This window comes from Camelina sativa, chromosome 4 (genome assembly GCF_030686135.1).
Source record: "Camelina sativa cultivar CO46 ecotype springtype chromosome 4, ASM3068613v1".
NCBI lineage: Eukaryota > Viridiplantae > Streptophyta > Magnoliopsida > Brassicales > Brassicaceae > Camelina > Camelina sativa.
Window position 1 is genome coordinate 24,388,822 of NC_141883.1, and position 16,930 is coordinate 24,405,751.

The following is a 16,930-nucleotide window of genomic DNA, read 5'->3' on the forward strand; positions in this document are numbered from 1 at the left end:
ATACATATATTGAACAAATCAGAGTGGCGCAGCGGAAGCGTGGTGGGCCCTTAACCCACAGGTCCCAGGATCGAAACCTGGCCCTGATATTCCACGGGTTTTTGCAATTTTTTTTCCATACCAAAATAAAACAATCAAATATTTACTATAGAAAAAAGCGAAAACAATTATGCAATATTACTCTAATTTCCATCATATAATTCACAATCCAATGTTTAAGAAAGCCCACTAACCAATTACCAAAAAAATAGAGCCCAATTACCAAAATGATAATCAATTTTTTTTTTTTGTTTATCCTGTTTCACTACAAAAAATTAGTTATATTGTATCATTTAAATTGCATCACCCAAGCAAATAATGTAATTTTAAATTGTTTATTTACGAGTGAAGCAAATATATATGACATAACATCAATTAACTATAAGTGATGTTATAATTATCTAATTTGACATCATTTAGTTAAAATTGATTTACTTTTTATTAGATTGTATCATTTTTTTAGAATTGATATAAAATATAAATTTACATTATTTAGATAAGTGATGTATTTATTTATTTCTGGTGAAATCACTTTTTAAACGATTGCAAATTTACATCAATAAAAAACTGATGTTAAAATTAATTATATTAAAAATGGATATACAAATATATTGGTTTTTTAAAACAAAAATAAAATATCCTCAAAATCGATTGAGAGAACCCTACTTCCCCATCTTCTCTCTTCACGCTTCCCCGTCTTCCTCGGATGACGAGTGCTAGCTAAGGTATCACCGTTACGTACAAACCATTGTTCAATAACAAACTTTTTAAGAATTTCTAGATTTGTCTAGTTAAGGACGTCCAAATCCAGATTATCTAAGTTATTTGATTTTCAGCCACCTGAGAGGCTTACGTACGTTTGTTATGGTTCTTAAATACTTTAGAGGCGCACCAAAAAAATTGTTTCTTTGGTTTAATTTCCAACAATAATTTTTAAAAAAATAAATACATATACTGTATTTGAAAATTTGTTTATTCATTAATCATATCTATTAATAGATATGACTTTTTCTCCGAAAACAAAAAAAAAACTATCAGTATGACTTTTTGTGTTTCTTTGTCGAGGTACGTAAAAAAATGCTTTGTCGAGGCCTCGGTTAACAACATACTATGATCTAGAAAAATCTAGCTAAACAAAATCGCAGTGAAACAATATAATCTAGTGACATAAATATTCGAAGCAATCTTATTCATTAACTAGTTTTTTCCCCTTAATTTTGTGAGCTAATTATTTTTTCTTTTGTGTGAGATTATCTTTTAGGTAGTTTACAACAAAAACTCTTACACACGTTCTAAATTTTGTGAATTTTTATTTATTTGTCTCTCACGCAAAAACAAAACTTCTTAATAATATATCCATTTGGTTTCAGATCCCGCTTAATTTTAGCCTACGCGGGAATAAATTATTATTTTCCTATAAAGTATCTACAACTAAATAAATCTCAGTATGAGAAACTGCTGGGCAATCTAAGAGAATCTGAAGGTGACGTAAACTGGTTTTGTAAATCTAATGTTTACATATTCTGCAAATCGGTTTCTCTAGTGCTAACTTGTTTTCTTTTCTATTTTTTAACCTAGTTTAGGATCGATCATGGATTTCGTGGATTCAGAGACACAACCACCTGATGATTTACCACAGCTGGAAACTGATTACAACATGCCTCCTCCACTTGCTCCAGAATGTAAAAGCTACAAATGGAAAATAGAAGTCATTGGTAATATTTAAAGTTGATTACTTTAATTTCATTAAATAATTCTTTTCGTTTAAACTGTTGCACTAGCGTTGACCTGCATTTTAAATCGATTTGATTGCTTTCATCTTAAATCAAAACAGTTGTTAGGATTGCTTTCCTTTAAATTGTTTTCGTTCATAGCTTTCATTTCGAATCAAAACCGTTGTTAAGATTAATAAAATGTCTTATATGTTAATTTGGTTTATTATAGACTAAATCCAATTTGGTTTCAAATATATATGTGTTCATCAACAAGATACGGATGGAAATATAGAAGGCAAACTGATGACATCTAGAGATGTCTGGAAATTGCAAGACAGTCAAGTTATTGTGCATTTCGATGTAGATACAAGTCAACCAATTGGAGATTCAGGAGGTTTACTTGGATCATGGTTAGGTCAATTAAGCATTGATGTGCGATTGCTACCCATTGACTACGCCGATTGGAGGTTGGTTAGTTCTAATATAAAAGAAAAAGCATGGGAATTAGTTCAGGTAAACATCGAGCATCTAATTTATCTATAACTTTTTAAAATCATGCGATGTTTTAATACTAAATTTTGGTTGATGTCTCGTTTCATGTTATGTCATTTCAGTCCAAATTCAAATTTGATGATCCTACGATGAGAAAAGCATATGTAATGAGTGCACTAGGTAGTCGATGCAAGGATGTCAAATTACGTCTTTGGAAAGAACACAAAAAAAGTAATCTGATTGAAACGTTGAGGAATCGACCCGAGAAAATTCCTGAAAATCAATGGTCTCATTTCGTTCACAAGAGGTTCACTGAAAAGTGGAAGGTATAGTTTATTCGATAGATATTTATATGTACTTCTATGTCTATATCAAATGCAAGTAATTCTTTTATTTAATGTATGAGATTTCAGAAAATGCAAGAGCGGAATACAAGGAGCCAAAAAAACAATACCATGCCTCACTTATGTGGAAGAAAGAGTTTTTCAAAAAAAAGAAATGAGATTGTGAGTAACTTAGTCATGATATAAACCTATTCTATTATATTGATTTTGTACATTGTTTATGCATGTCTCTTTACTGCAGAAAGTCAAGATCGGAAAAACACCATGTCGAGCCGAATTTTTCATTGAGACTCGCAAGAAACCTGATGGAACCTTTGTGTCTGAGGAGGCGAAAATACGCGCGGCTAGTTTTATTATAGTCACTTTGAATTTTGATCAATACTTTTTCGAAGTGAACTTTTAAGAAAAAAGCTGGAGGTGCGTTGTTTTAGTCTGTTGGATTTTTCCTTGTATCATTTATAAAGGAAGCACTTACCACGTTGATGGAGCAAAATCCGCAAGTCCCGAGCAATGTTACTGCTAGATTGGATGATGAATATGCTCAAGTGTTTGGTCTAGAGTCTTCAGGACGAGTTCGTTGTGTTGGCCGTGGACCCACACCTTCAAAATTAGTGAGACACTCGACGGCTGCAACTACACAAGAGATAGAGAATTCTGAAACAGTTACCCAGCTGAGGACACAATTGAAAGTTTTAGCAGATCAAGTTAAGGCAATGTCTACATTCGTTGGACAAATACTTGGTAATTCAACTGGCGAACAGGTATTAATATATAACAATAGTTTTGTAAGTTTATTTGCATTAGTATAAATTAGATATATAAAACTAATGTTTTACGTTGAATATTCAGGCAACTGCATGGGCTGTAAATTTTGCAACAGCTTTTGCGAACATACCAAATCCAGCCTTTGTAAACATTCCAAATCCACCGAATCCTCGGGTAATTTATTTGCATATTACTCTCTTTGATATCAGATATTTAGATAATAAACTAATGGATTGAATGCTTTTTTCCAGGAATTGGATGATGGTGCCAATGATAAACGCTAGATGCTTAAGCATTCAACCAAATGCTAGTCATCATCATCTACGTACGATGATCAACATCTGTTTGTCACAACATTTTAGCCTGCAACTTTTATTTATTTATGTTTTATGTATTTAATTTGCTCGTTTATTATGGACTAATTTTGTAAATCATTCTCAGATTTCTTTAAATTAAATTTAGAAATGCTTTTTCGTTTTTAATTAATTATGTTTTTAGATTTTAAAATACTGATAATAACTAAATATGATAAAACACGTGAGTATTTTTGCTTCACTTTACAAATGATGTGAAATTATTTCAAAATATGTTTTTTAATTAATACCAAAAAATGACTAAAAATATAATTTTCGCATCAATTTTTAAAAGTGATGCTATAGCCAGAATCATTAATAAAAACTGACATAAAAATAACATCATTTATGTAAAAGTGATACTATGTTTCCAATCAGTTATTGTAAATGATACACTTATTTAAATCATTTGCTATACATGATACAAATATTGAAATCAGTTCTGAAAATCGACACTAATTTTAATATCAATTATATAGAAATGATGGAAAAAATAACATCATTTGTTAAAACGTTACAAATACTAGCATCATATTTTGTAATTGACACAAAATTAACATCATTTAAAACAACCGATGCAAATATTATAGATAATTGCATCAGTTACTAATGAAACGATGTCAATTATTTGCATCACCCCATTTTATATCATTTAAATAAACGATGAAAAATTCTTTTGCATCAATTATAAGTAATGCAAATATTCAAAATAAATGATACAAACTGACCTTTTTTTTGTAGTGTTTATGCGGTTAGAATTGTTGCCAATGATGCATGAGAACCAAAAAGAAGGTTTTATAAGGTAGTTTCTAATTAATTTTGTTTTATTGTAATGTTTGTAATTATTCTATATCACCTTTTTGGTTTTCAACATCAGTGGTGAGAATGATATGAAAATTTGGAGATGATATAATCTTCATAATATGATGATAAAAGAGATAACCATAACCACACAAAAAAAATGTATGAACTCAAATCAAAGCCTCTTTGCCTCAATCGTCTCTCTCGCCCAATTGCACATCACCAGAGCTCTAATCATATCTTCTTCAGCCACTGCCACGTGTCACTCTGACCTTTTAACATCCTTTATCTCTTCCCAAGTCCACTTGTGGTTTTTTTTCTAGATTTTTTGTCTTCACCATTCTCTCTACTCAGAGCTCCTCCTTCTTCTTCTTCTTTGATCAAACCACGAGCTTCTTTAACAATGGAGACCAGCATCGCGTGCTACTCACGTGGGATCCTTCCCCCAAGCGTCTCTTCTCAACGATCCTCTACATTGGTCTCTCCTGCTTCCTTCTCCTCATCCTCCAGCTTCAAGGTTCGTTTTCCTTTGTATATAACTTTTGACTTTACTCAACCGCACACGCACTTGTCACGTGTGAGTACAGAGTAGGCTTTGTTTTAGTACTAGTGTTACTGATTGTGATATTTTGAAATAAGCAGCGTTTGAAATCGAGCTCAATCTTCGGAGATTCACTACGGTTAGCACCAAAATCGCAAGTGAAATCCACAAAGGCTAAGAGCAATGGTGCTTCAAGTGTTACCAAATGTGAAATTGGCCAAAGCTTGGTAAAATCTATTCAAAGGCTCAATCTTCATTCAAATTGTGTGTTTAAAAGATTCAATCTTTGAGTTAAAGTTTCTTACTTTTTAATTTAATAGGAAGAGTTTTTGGCACAAGCAACTCCTGACAAAGGACTGAGAACTTTGCTTATGTGTATGGGAGAAGCATTGAGAACAATAGCTTTTAAAGTTAGAACAGCATCTTGTGGTGGAACAGCTTGTGTTAATTCCTTTGGTGATGAACAACTCGCTGTTGATATGCTCGCTGATAAGCTTCTCTTTGAGGTTTTGTTACATATTCAAATTAAATTATTTCAGAAATTTTTGTATCAGAAAATGGATCATAAGGTTTTGCTCTGTGTATTTGTTTTATCTAGGCTTTGCAATACTCGCATGTGTGTAAGTATGCTTGCTCTGAAGAAGTACCTGAGCTTCAAGACATGGGAGGTCCAGTGGAAGGTTAGTTTAAGTATAAATTTAATTGACAGTTCCAGGTTCCTATATTGCGCGGAAATGTTTATCTAAAGATTATGAAACTTTGTTGGACAGGTGGGTTCAGTGTTGCATTTGATCCATTAGATGGATCAAGCATTGTGGATACTAATTTCACAGTGGGAACCATATTCGGAGTTTGGCCTGGGGACAAGTTAACCGGAGTCACGGGAGGAGACCAAGTGGCTGCAGCCATGGGAATCTACGGTCCAAGAACCACTTATGTTTTGGCCATTAAGGGATTCCCAGGAACTCATGAGTTCTTGCTTCTTGATGAAGGTTTTCTAGAGCTTTTGGTCTAATCCAGGTTTATCAAGATTCCTTCTTTTGGTAGCTTTCAAAACTAAGCTCACAATGTTTTTTTTTTTATCAGGGAAATGGCAGCATGTAAAGGAGACAACAGAGATCGCAGAAGGCAAAATGTTCTCACCAGGAAACTTAAGAGCCACATTCGACAACTCCGAATACAACACGGTTCTTTGCTTATGATCCATCAAACCTTTAATTATTACTTGAATCTGATCCCCAATGTAAAAACTTCTGAATGCTTTTCTTCTTTGTGAATTCAGCTGATTGATTACTACGTGAAAGAGAAGTACACACTGAGATACACCGGAGGAATGGTTCCTGACGTTAACCAGGTTCGTTCCTCTTTTGACACTTTTAACCTGATTACTTCTACTTGCGGATGAAACCTTGACTTTAACAGTTTACTTGCTTTCTTTTGGTAGATTATTGTGAAGGAGAAAGGAATCTTCACCAACGTGACTTCTCCTACAGCTAAGGCAAAGTTGAGGCTGTTGTTCGAAGTGGCTCCTCTTGGCCTTCTCATAGAGAATGCTGGCGGATTCAGCAGTGATGGACACAAGTCAGTACTCGACAAGACCATCGTCAACCTTGATGACAGAACTCAAGTTGCTTATGGCTCAAAGAACGAGATCATCCGCTTTGAAGAAACCCTTTACGGTTCATCAAGACTCAAGACTGCTCCCATTGGAGTTACCGCTTAGAACCTATTTCAAAAGAGGAAACTGAAATGTATGTTTATTTTTTCCATAAAACCGGATAATCTACTTTTCTCCCTTGGGTTATTTATAAGAGAAGCTACAAAACTATTACCAAATTTTTTAATTTTTGGACAAACTATCTCTATTTATTTATTAAACCAAAACTTCCATAGATCATAATGAAATAAACTATTAGTTAATAACCAAACTTTATTATCATGCGATCAAAAGACAAAAACAATGTTTAAACCGAAATTAAAAGTTGCATGACTTTATTTTTGACAGCAAAAGAATTTGAAATTGCAAAATAGACCCGTGTAAAAAATGTGTTTACTCCACGCTCATTATCTTCACAACAGAGGAACCATCGATCTTGTGCAAAGCCACAATCGAATCTCCAGTCTTGCAAATCCCCTTCGTCTTCGCGTATCCAATAGCGAATCTTATGGTTTCCTCCGTCGAAGATCCCGTCGCCACCACCGGAATAATCCCACGGTAAATCAAACCACGCCTCGCCACATGAGCCACCGAGTCCGAGGTCGACGACTCGAAGTCATCTCCCTGAGCAATCTCCGGAACAACAACCGACAATATCGGAACGCTCGGCCTGTATTTAGCCACAAGCTCCGCCGTGTAACCTCCCTTGGTGAGAACGATGATCGCCGAAGCAAATACACCCCTGGCCGTCGATACGGCGGAAGCAGCCAAGCTCTCGATTGGTGATAAAGGTAACGAGACGATTCCTAGGGTTTTCTTGTAAAGAGTGTCGTAATCGATGAACTCCTCTGCTTCTTTACAGATCCTTGACATTGTTAACACGGCTGCCTCAGGGTGAGCTCCAGCAGCGGTTTCTCCGCTAAGCATAACGCAATCTGTCCCGTCAATAACAGCGTTCGCAACGTCGGTGGCTTCAGCTCTAGTCGGACGAGGAGATACTGTCATGGACTCAAGCATCTGTGTGGCTGTGACTATTGGTTTCCCAAGAGCATTAGCCATCTTGATCATTGTTTTCTGAGCAAGAAACATCTTCTCGATCGGAATCTCCATCCCAAGATCTCCTCTAGCCACCATGAATGCATCAGTATTCGCTAGAATACTCTCCAAATTCATAACTACTTCTTGATTCTCCACCTTTGACATGAGCATGATGTTCTTTGAGTGCTCGCCAAGCAACTCCCTGACTTCGATTAGGTCAGATCCTTTACGAACAAAAGAAAGAGCGATGATGTCGATTTTGTTGGGAACTCCCCATTGCATAATGTCCTCTTTGTCTTTCGCAGTGAGTGTTGGGAGATCAACCACAATTCCAGGGAGGTTAACGTTTTTTCTTTCTCCAAGAATCGCAGAGTTCTCGCATCGGCAACGGACAAGACCGAGAGTCTTGTCACAGGACAAGACAGTCATAGAGATTGTGCCGTCTGAACAAAGAACCACATCACCGGGTTTGAGATCCTCTGCAAGTTTCTTGTAGCTCATGGAGATAAGGTTTGAGTCGCCTTCTATGTTGTAGTCAGTTGAGATTGTGATCTCTTGACCTTGCTTTAGCTGTACCGGTTTGCCTTCTTTGAGAAACCCGGTTCGAATCTCAGGACCCTGCAAAACATCAAATTAAAAAACAGAATTAAACCCAAATCCTCAAAGCTGATATATGTATAAAGAAAAATAAATAAAAAAATAGTTAAAACGATGTTTTGATACCTTTGTGTCGAGCATGACAGCGCAGAGAATACCAGTGTTGTCCACGGCGGTTCGGAGATTATCGAGAGTTTCCTGATGGTACGAGTGAGAACCATGGGAGAAATTGAACCGGGCTACGTTCATACCGGCCTTGAGTAGCTTCTCAATCATCTCCACCGATCTTGATGCCGGTCCAAGAGTACAAACAATCTTCGTCTTTGATCGAAGAGCTCCTTTGGTTGCTTGTCCACCAAGTAACATCTCCATTGTGGAAGGAAGTTGAAAACTTTTCAGATCGCAGAGAAAAGATTAAAAGAGAGTTTCAAAGAGACGAGGAAATTGTGAGTTTGCTTGATGAACATTATGATCGAGGTCACGGTATTTATAGAAGAAGCGATTTGCGAATTTCCAATTTTGCGTTATGTTACATGTTCGAATTTTTCCTTTTTGCTGATTTGGAATAATACTACTTTTTATCGAATTTTCCGTTTGATGTTTTAGTTAATTTCCTTTTCTCTTTTTGGTTTTGGCAATTTTTATTTCGAACTTAACAAATATATTTGAGGAAAACATTAAAAGTTAAATGAATAATGTTCAACTAGAAATTTTCAATTTTACATAACGAATTAAGTTAATTGAATGCCATATGATTTGAGAATTTGTTAACTACAAAAAAAAAGTGTTAAAGGTCAACTCTCAAATATGATTTGGGCCAAATTAAAAAAAAGCCCACCAATATCCAAATTTCGAGACGTTGTACGACGAACTCTTTTTCCCCAGATCGAGCTTCATTCTTCTTCTTCCTAAAGCTTTGAGCAGAGCTCTATCGATGAAATCAACGCAACACCAAAGAGTAGAATATAAAAAACGATGAAGAAACCTCATATCTTGAAAAATCCAGTCTTTTTCTTACTTCTACTCATAGCTCTTTCTTCCCTAACTATACTCACCTTCTCCTTTTTAAAATTACCGGAAACACCTCTCGCCGCCGGTAACCATCTCCGGAAACTCCGGTACGAGCTCACCGATGAACTCGGATACTTCGGAAAGATGATGATCGAAATGCTACCCGAGGATCTGGTTTTCACAGCCTTCGTACCGTCCGACCAATCATTCCGCCGAGATCTAGGGCTGAGATCGAACAACAGCCGTCAGATCAAATCCCTTGAAGACGATGACGACGAAGGAGATAACACGTACGCCGTCGTATCGAGGATCATGGGTTTCGCGGTGGTTCCTTACAAAGTGGAAGAAGCAGACATAAGGAACGGAGAAACGGCGTCGTATGAGTCATTGAGTGGTTTCACACTTAAGATTTGGAGAAAGAGAAATAGCGGTGGATTGGTCGTTAATGGCATCGAGACAGAGAAGATGGGGTTTGTAAAGAGAGGGAAGATCATCGTGCATGTAATGAATGGTGTTGTAATGGATTCTGATTTCGCACAGTCTCTTGCTTCTTCTACTCCTCAAGACGAAGATGATGAACCATAGAAGAAGACCACGACATTAGTCTCTCTTGTAATTTCTTGTAACATAGCAAAGGAAACACAAAAAGTTAAATTTGACTAAACAGAATATTATTGACTTAATAATCCAATCAAACTTTTTAATCATCATTTTTTTTCCTTACATTGGTTATGAATACTAATTATTTCGTTTGTGTACTTTGGAAATGTTATTTCTGCTTAAAATAGAATGAATTGGATTCTACAGTCTTCAACTCTTCATGATTGAGTTGGATTAATTACAGAATTACTACTATAATTGTAAGTTGACATTTTTGTCGCCATTGACTCTCTCTTTTAGCGTTTTTTTTCCTTTAACCCGTTCTACAAAAAAAGCTATTTTCCGTTTTCCTCCCTCCAGCTATGTTTGGGTTCTGTGTTGTTTGTTCTTCGATTCCAAAACCAAGTTTCAATACGAAAAATTAAGATGATCAAAAAAAAAGAAGTCATTTCTTAGAAACCAAACACATACAGTATGTTAAAAAAAACAAAAAATTATCTGAGAAAAAACTTAAGTGGGACCCGCTTTTGAGCCTAAGACAGTTTCCCACGTCATCATGAAATCGGGAAAACGTCGCGATCGTGGTCACGAACCTAACACGAACCGTTTTGATGATTACACGTGGTGGTCTGGGTTCTTCTTACTGTGCACCGCGTTACACCAGAAAATTTATTCATCGTCTCTGATCTACGATAATTCGCCAAAGTGAAAATTTTTAGAGAAAGACGATGACAGACTGAGTCTACTCGCTCTTGAGTCTTGACACGGGTTTGACTTCTGAGTCGTCTTTCTTCTTCTTCTTCTTCAATCATCCATCCGCGTATCTAATTTTGTAAACATTAAATTTTACTGTGAGATGGGAGGAGGAGATGTTTCTAAAGAGATGGGAACTTGTTCGTTAGCGTATCGTCGTGGAGATCAGAAACTACGCAAGTTCGTGACGGCGAGAAGTACTAAGTTTCTTCTATTCTGCTGCATCGCGTTCGCTTTCGTCACAATCGTTTGCCGATCTTCTCGCCCTTGGGTTAACAGTTCAATCGCCGTCGCGGATCGGGTCTCTGGATCAAGGTGTGTGTACTGTTACGCAAAACGTTATTCAAGTTTTTGTTTTTTTCTAAATGGGTTTTCTTTGATTTGGATCTCTAAATGGTAAACCAATAGGTGAAGACTAGATTCTTTATTAGGAAAGGAAATTTATGGAAAGTTATATTTACAGCTGAGGAGGACTCGCTTTGAACTCTTTTTTGCCAGATTCGTTTAAACTATATTGGGTTTGTTTTAGAACAAGGAAAGAATCTTCTGAGTTTTTTTTTTTTTGTCTCCATCACTATATAAAGTTTTTGTGTTGTTTCTCAGCTCTATCTATAACCAAACTAGGTGTTCTTAAGCTTAATGAATATATGAGTATATGAATGCAGAAGCTACAGAGATTCTCTGTTTTGTAGTGAATGAAATTTATAATCTTTTTATGGTAAGCTGGTGGTGAGTGGTGTAATCATTTTTGTGATATATTTAGCCCTGAACCTGAAAATTGTATCTTGCTATGTTAAGCTAATCACATGGTACATACTATTATTTTTGCATAAATAAAGATGCATATGTAGGTATGTGTAGGGGTTAGGACTTATGGAGTAGAATTTTCTATTTAGGTAGTTGGCCTGTTGAGAAAAGTTTTGTTCTTTGTTTTCTAAATTTGATGGTTTTCTTAATTATCAAATTTGCAGGAAAGGTTATACACTTCTGATGAATACATGGAAGAGATATGATCTCTTAAAGAAGTCAGTTTCACACTATGCATCATGTTCTAGGCTTGACTCTATTCACATTGTATGGAGTGAACCTAACCCTCCATCAGACTCTCTTAAGGAGTATCTTCAGAATGTTCTGAAGAAAAAATCGCGAGATGGGCATGAGGTTGAGCTGAGATTTGATATCAACAAAGAAGACAGTTTGAACAACAGATTTAAAGAGATTAAAGACTTGAAAACAGACGCCGTCTTCTCTATAGATGATGATATCATATTCCCTTGTCATACGGTTGATTTTGCATTCAACGTTTGGGAGAGTGCTCCAGATACAATGGTTGGGTTTGTGCCCCGTGTGCATTGGCCTGAAAAATCGGTATGTCACTTTTTATTGTTGAGTATCCTCAAGAAGCTTCAGTACCAAAATATTCAAAATGTTTCTCTTCAGGTTGTTTGCTATTAGGGACCTTTTAACTTGTAATTCATAGATCCCTCCATTAATTAAGTTAAGTAGTGAATCACCTATCTTCCTTCATCCCTATGATCAAAAAGCTAGTATTAAGATATTGAAAGAACTCTGTACATGGTGTTTGAATTGGTTATATCATCTTCTTTCATTATTTAAAGAAACTTAGCGTACTACGTGGAATCAGAAAGTTAACTTCAGTTTTCTGCAGAATGATAAAGCCAATTACTACACTTACAGCGGGTGGTGGTCTGTTTGGTGGAGTGGTACATATAGTATGGTACTCTCAAAGGCAGCCTTCTTCCACAAAAAGTACCTCAGCCTTTACACAAATAGCATGCCGGCATCAATCAGGGAATTCACAACCAAGAACAGGTTCCTTATCTCTTTGCGTTTTTTTTGTATTCCGGAATGTGATTAAAATGTACTCCACCTAAGTGTGAGCTTCATCTAATAACAGGAACTGTGAAGATATTGCAATGTCATTCCTGGTCGCAAATGCTACAAACGCTCCTGCTATATGGGTGAAAGGTAATTCTAAATCGCAGGCCACTTTGAGAACCATGTATTGCCATATGTTTCTGATAAACTTTGATGATGAAGAGCATATCCTCCTCTTTTTGGCCTGTTTTTGTAGGTAAAATATATGAAATCGGTTCAACTGGAATTAGTAGCATAGGAGGGCACACAGAGAAAAGAACGCACTGCGTAAATCGGTTTGTGGCAGAATTCGGGAAAATGCCGCTTGTATACTCTTCCATGAAAGCCGTGGATAGCCGCAATTTATGGTTCTGGTGATTTGCTTCTTTCGCATGGTGGTACATTTCTGCTTTCTCTTCCACTGGTTATAACTACACTTTCACGTTCTAGCTATCGATGGGTTTGACGCCAAGTAAGAGTTCAAACCAGAGAACTGATCTTACTTTTACGGTAAGATAGAAGATAGAGAACGAGAGTTTAGAATTGGTGGCTTATGGGGTTTCTCATAGAATCTTACAAAGAGAGATAGTAGTAGCCTAGTGTATGGTGTACCCTCATTGTACCTTTTGTAACATTGTAACTTGTAACATCTAATGTTGTGAAACTATTGTTGTTGTGCTAAAAAAATGAGTTATCTATTCATACACCGATCGTTACATGATTACAAAAATTTCGGTGGTGTTACATCTGTCAGTGTCTTCCATTGCAACCCAATTTGGCTCCAGAACTCTCCCAGAAAAGTCTTTGCGGCATCTAGACTCGGGTAATACGGTGGCTCCATAAACACCTGAGTCAGCGAATCACACAACTCGTGATTCGCCGCTGTTCTATTAGCATTAGCCTCCGCACTCCCCATCATCGTCGCCACCAACTTCTGGTATCCGAAAAAGAATCTCTTGGCGGCAGACTCCACCGCCTGCATTCCCTGAAGCAAATGTATCTTCTCGTACTCTGTCTTCCTCGAGTAAAGCTTCATTGCCGCCTCCTGCAACCTTGGACCTCCGGTGGGATCCACCTCAACTTCAAGTACAGCTGGCACTTTCTGTCTCAGCTCTTTGGACATCTTAGCCATCCCCACTAACCCTTTTGACCAGAAACAAAACGCGTCGTTTTGAGACGTGGTTTTGATCTGTAACTGTTTCTTCACCTTCAAGAAATCTTCAGGATCCATCAGAATGTGTAAATCTTCGATCTCTGCCAGAAGCTTCCAGATTCTCTCCAGCAAATACACGTCGGAAGAAGCTTTCTCGAACTTTCCATCTTCGATACTCGACTCGATTCGGTTTAAAAGATTCACGGAAACGTAAATCCAGGATTCAAGAATCTGATGGATAGTGTAGAGCATTTGATTCTCTTGGTTCTCGATGTGATCGGAGTAAGGATTGTTCTTGAGGCTGTGTAACTCCTCCGGGCGACAAACTGTGTCGTACCGGAGATACGGTTTTCCGGCGAGGTTTGGTTCTCCTAAACCGAGCGTGTACTTACACCAACGCATCTCATTCTCGATCGTAGACAAAATCTTCTGTCCAATGCTCTCCGATGTACGACACGTGACGATCTCAGAGAGCAAGCTCAACGAGCTCCAGCCGTTGCTGACCGGAGCAGCCGATACGTTCTCGTTCCCGTCGTCGTCGTAGTTATCATCCTCGCAGATAGCCGCCACGAGTTTGATCTGGCTCGTGGAGAGCGAATCCAACCGTCGGATCCACTCGCGGCGGTTTACGTAAGGACGTGTGTCAGAAGCAACGGTGAGGATTAAACGGAAAGTGATCTCAAGAGCTTGAAGAGATGGTTTGAGAACTGGCTCAGAGATCCAGCGAGGGTAATCGAGAGAGGACCAGAGGCTTCTTAGTTCAGGCAAACGGAGGTAAAGCTCGTAAGCAGAGCAAGCGGCGGAGGAAGAGGACGAGATTGGAGAGGACACGGAGGAGAGCTTACACGGCTCCGGAATGGTGATGTGGAGCTTGTTCGGAGATAGTATCTTCCTCCTCTGTAAATCCAAATCAGCCATTTCTATTAGTTTGATGAATGAGGAGGATAAAAATGTTTTGTATATATAGATGGAGAGATGTGAAGAAGGAAACGGATAGGAAAAAAAAGAAGAAAGACGTCATTATGTGGAAAACACATACTCCGTTTGAAAGTCAACGTACAACAACGGCTGTTTCCTGTCTTTTTTATTTTTTTCTGTCGGTTTTATAATTTCTTTCTATTATTATGGAATAGTGGAAAACTATTTTTCTCTTTTATTTACGTATATTGACGAATACAATGAGTTTATAATATACGATACGATACATTTTCCTTATTGGTAGGGAATTATTCAAAATCTTTCTTGATTTAGAAATTTTCTTTTCCCAAACTGTATATATTATATTGCATTCTTTTTCTCTATACATAAACAATATCGTAAACATAAACTTTGTTAAAATATTTACTGGATAATTGCGTTCCACACAAATAAATGAAAATTTAAACAAATTATGTGGAAAGAAAAAAACTTAAATAAAAATATTATTCTTTATTTTCTCAATTTTAATTGTATTTATCATTTATTTTAATAAATAAGTTTATCGTAACCATTGCATATAAATATATAATATATTTTTATATTGTTAGGAAGATCAGATATTCTGTTCAGAATCTAGCTACTTAAAGTCTGCTCATATTGCATTGTAGTAATATTTTATGTATTAAATAAATTTATTGATTAGTTTATTTGTTCTAAATACGGATAGGAATGGATAATGAATCCAATTAGTTATATGCACTCATTAAGTAATGAGGTTTGGTCGGAATCCGTATCGATAGCGTTTAGGACTTTTGGGGGAAGAGAGTGGAAAGGGTCCTCTAGCGCTAGCCTTTGACTTTGGTCTTCCTCTTTTGTGTAAACTTCAACATTCCGTATGTTACGTTTCAATTATACAAATTTTATTTAAAAAAAAAAAAGAATTGTCGGTGTCGTCTTTATTTATTACTAACAAGGAAAATAGTACTATTGATTTGGTTTATTTAAGGAAAACATTAATTTTATCCCTATCTTCTTCAATCTTTGAAAGTTATTTGTTCTTATCGTATCTACTTGAAAGAAACAGATCTTTGAAAGTTATGCAGCTATACCAAAGTTCAAGTATCTACTTAAATAGAGAAATATTCAAAATTCTATCCAACTATACACTTTTTGTTATAACAAAAAGTTTATGGATTAACTTCTTGTATTATTCTTCTCTTCTAATACAACATATATAAGAATACATATTAAGATTTATGGTTAAACTAATTAATGAGCCGATAATGGGCATCCACATATTATAATATAATCATTCATAACACTCCCTCTTGGATGACCATAGATGACCATTATAAAAATGTAGTTCCAAATGCGCATATGAGATGCTACCTTGCTAAAAACCTTACCAAGAAAACTCAGTGGGAAAAACCATGGTTAAGGGGAAAAGAGTGCAGCGCGCTTTTACTCCCCCTCTTGAGTACATCACTTGAAATCTTCGAGATGACCGATCCAATATGATGAAGTAGCTTCTTAAAAGTAGTGGCTGGAAACGCCTTGGTAAATGCTTCGCCAAATCTTCACTTGAACAAATTTGTAGTAAATGTGTATCGCCATTCTTCTATTGGTCATGGATCTCGCAAGTGACTCATCTTTATCATTATCTTTGTTTCTCACAATCTCATCAAAGACTTTGAAGATGATAGTCTTTCACCATTGGAATCATAATATTCCTCTTTAGGTGTTTATTTTTCGCGTGTTCTTTGTTGTCTCATTAAAAACCTTTCAAGGAAAAACTCATTGGGATAAAAACCATGATAAGGGAAAAAGAGTACAACCACGCTTATGATCATATTTCTCCCCCTGAAAGCATTATCTTCAGGTTATGTATTATGATCATATATATATATTAACTTTCTGAACTGTTATAAACAGCGCTTTCAGGTACAAACTCATATGATCATCATATATTCTCCTGGGTCATTGAACTTCAAGTCATTTGAACCCCTTTCATATATAAGATCTATTTGAAATTTAAGACCAAATCTTCAATTACATACAATCTTCCAAACAATCATCTTATACATATGAGTTATTCATAATCTCCTTGTAAAACTTTCTCTTTCAACTCTTTTTCTTAGTATGACACTAAAAGACCATTTTTCTATGTAAGATGATGTAAGCATCCTGAGATAACATCTCTTTCATCAGATGTCAAATCTGTAACCTCAAAAAATTTCATGAAATATCTGATCTTATACAATCTGATTTCTCCATC

General features: G+C 36.3%; 5 protein-coding genes, 1 long non-coding RNA gene and 1 pseudogene across 7 annotated transcripts; 4 read left to right on the top strand and 3 right to left on the bottom strand.

The window, feature by feature from the left end:
* Positions 1 to 547: 547 nt before the first annotated feature.
* On the bottom strand, positions 548 to 4,589 carry LOC147946150 (uncharacterized). Its single transcript, XR_015597090.1, has 3 exons — positions 4,437 to 4,589; positions 3,066 to 3,223; positions 548 to 1,728 (listed from the first exon to the last, which is right to left on the bottom strand). It is a non-coding gene; the product is annotated as an uncharacterized LOC147946150 (long non-coding RNA).
* On the top strand, positions 1,631 to 3,655 carry LOC104784095 (uncharacterized). The gene is made up of 8 exons (XM_087510639.1): positions 1,631 to 1,754; positions 2,029 to 2,267; positions 2,369 to 2,572; positions 2,660 to 2,752; positions 2,832 to 2,933; positions 3,055 to 3,351; positions 3,440 to 3,529; positions 3,607 to 3,655. Exons 1-8 carry the CDS (start codon positions 1,631 to 1,633, stop codon positions 3,637 to 3,639), a joined length of 1,182 nt encoding a protein of 393 aa, XP_087366765.1. The 3' UTR covers positions 3,640 to 3,655.
* On the top strand, positions 4,392 to 6,886 carry LOC104781469 (sedoheptulose-1,7-bisphosphatase, chloroplastic). The gene is made up of 8 exons (XM_010506148.3): positions 4,392 to 5,026; positions 5,152 to 5,277; positions 5,371 to 5,556; positions 5,649 to 5,730; positions 5,821 to 6,042; positions 6,137 to 6,237; positions 6,333 to 6,404; positions 6,495 to 6,886. Exons 1-8 carry the CDS (start codon positions 4,913 to 4,915, stop codon positions 6,771 to 6,773), a joined length of 1,182 nt encoding a protein of 393 aa, XP_010504450.1. The 5' UTR covers positions 4,392 to 4,912; the 3' UTR covers positions 6,774 to 6,886.
* A 214-nt stretch (positions 6,887 to 7,100) lies between these two features.
* LOC104784096 (pyruvate kinase, cytosolic isozyme-like) lies at positions 7,101 to 8,714 on the bottom strand. Its single transcript, XM_010509165.2, has 2 exons — positions 8,469 to 8,714; positions 7,101 to 8,363 (listed from the first exon to the last, which is right to left on the bottom strand). The coding sequence occupies exons 1-2, from the start codon at positions 8,712 to 8,714 to the stop codon at positions 7,101 to 7,103; spliced, it is 1,509 nt and encodes a 502-aa protein (XP_010507467.2).
* A 313-nt stretch (positions 8,715 to 9,027) lies between these two features.
* LOC104781471 (uncharacterized) lies at positions 9,028 to 10,060 on the top strand. Its single transcript, XM_010506150.2, has one exon. It carries the CDS (start codon positions 9,318 to 9,320, stop codon positions 9,936 to 9,938), a length of 621 nt encoding a protein of 206 aa, XP_010504452.1. The 5' UTR covers positions 9,028 to 9,317; the 3' UTR covers positions 9,939 to 10,060.
* Positions 10,061 to 10,595: 535 nt separating this feature from the next.
* LOC104781474 (glycosylinositol phosphorylceramide mannosyl transferase 1) lies at positions 10,596 to 13,286 on the top strand. Its single transcript, XM_010506152.2, has 5 exons — positions 10,596 to 11,021; positions 11,678 to 12,074; positions 12,376 to 12,539; positions 12,625 to 12,695; positions 12,802 to 13,286. The coding sequence occupies exons 1-5, from the start codon at positions 10,810 to 10,812 to the stop codon at positions 12,960 to 12,962; spliced, it is 1,005 nt and encodes a 334-aa protein (XP_010504454.1). The 5' UTR covers positions 10,596 to 10,809; the 3' UTR covers positions 12,963 to 13,286.
* On the bottom strand, positions 13,258 to 14,655 carry LOC104781472 (nematode resistance protein-like HSPRO1 pseudogene; annotated as a pseudogene). The gene has a single exon (XR_015597089.1). The product of XR_015597089.1 is annotated as a nematode resistance protein-like HSPRO1 pseudogene (transcript).
* Positions 14,656 to 16,930: the final 2,275 nt, after the last annotated feature.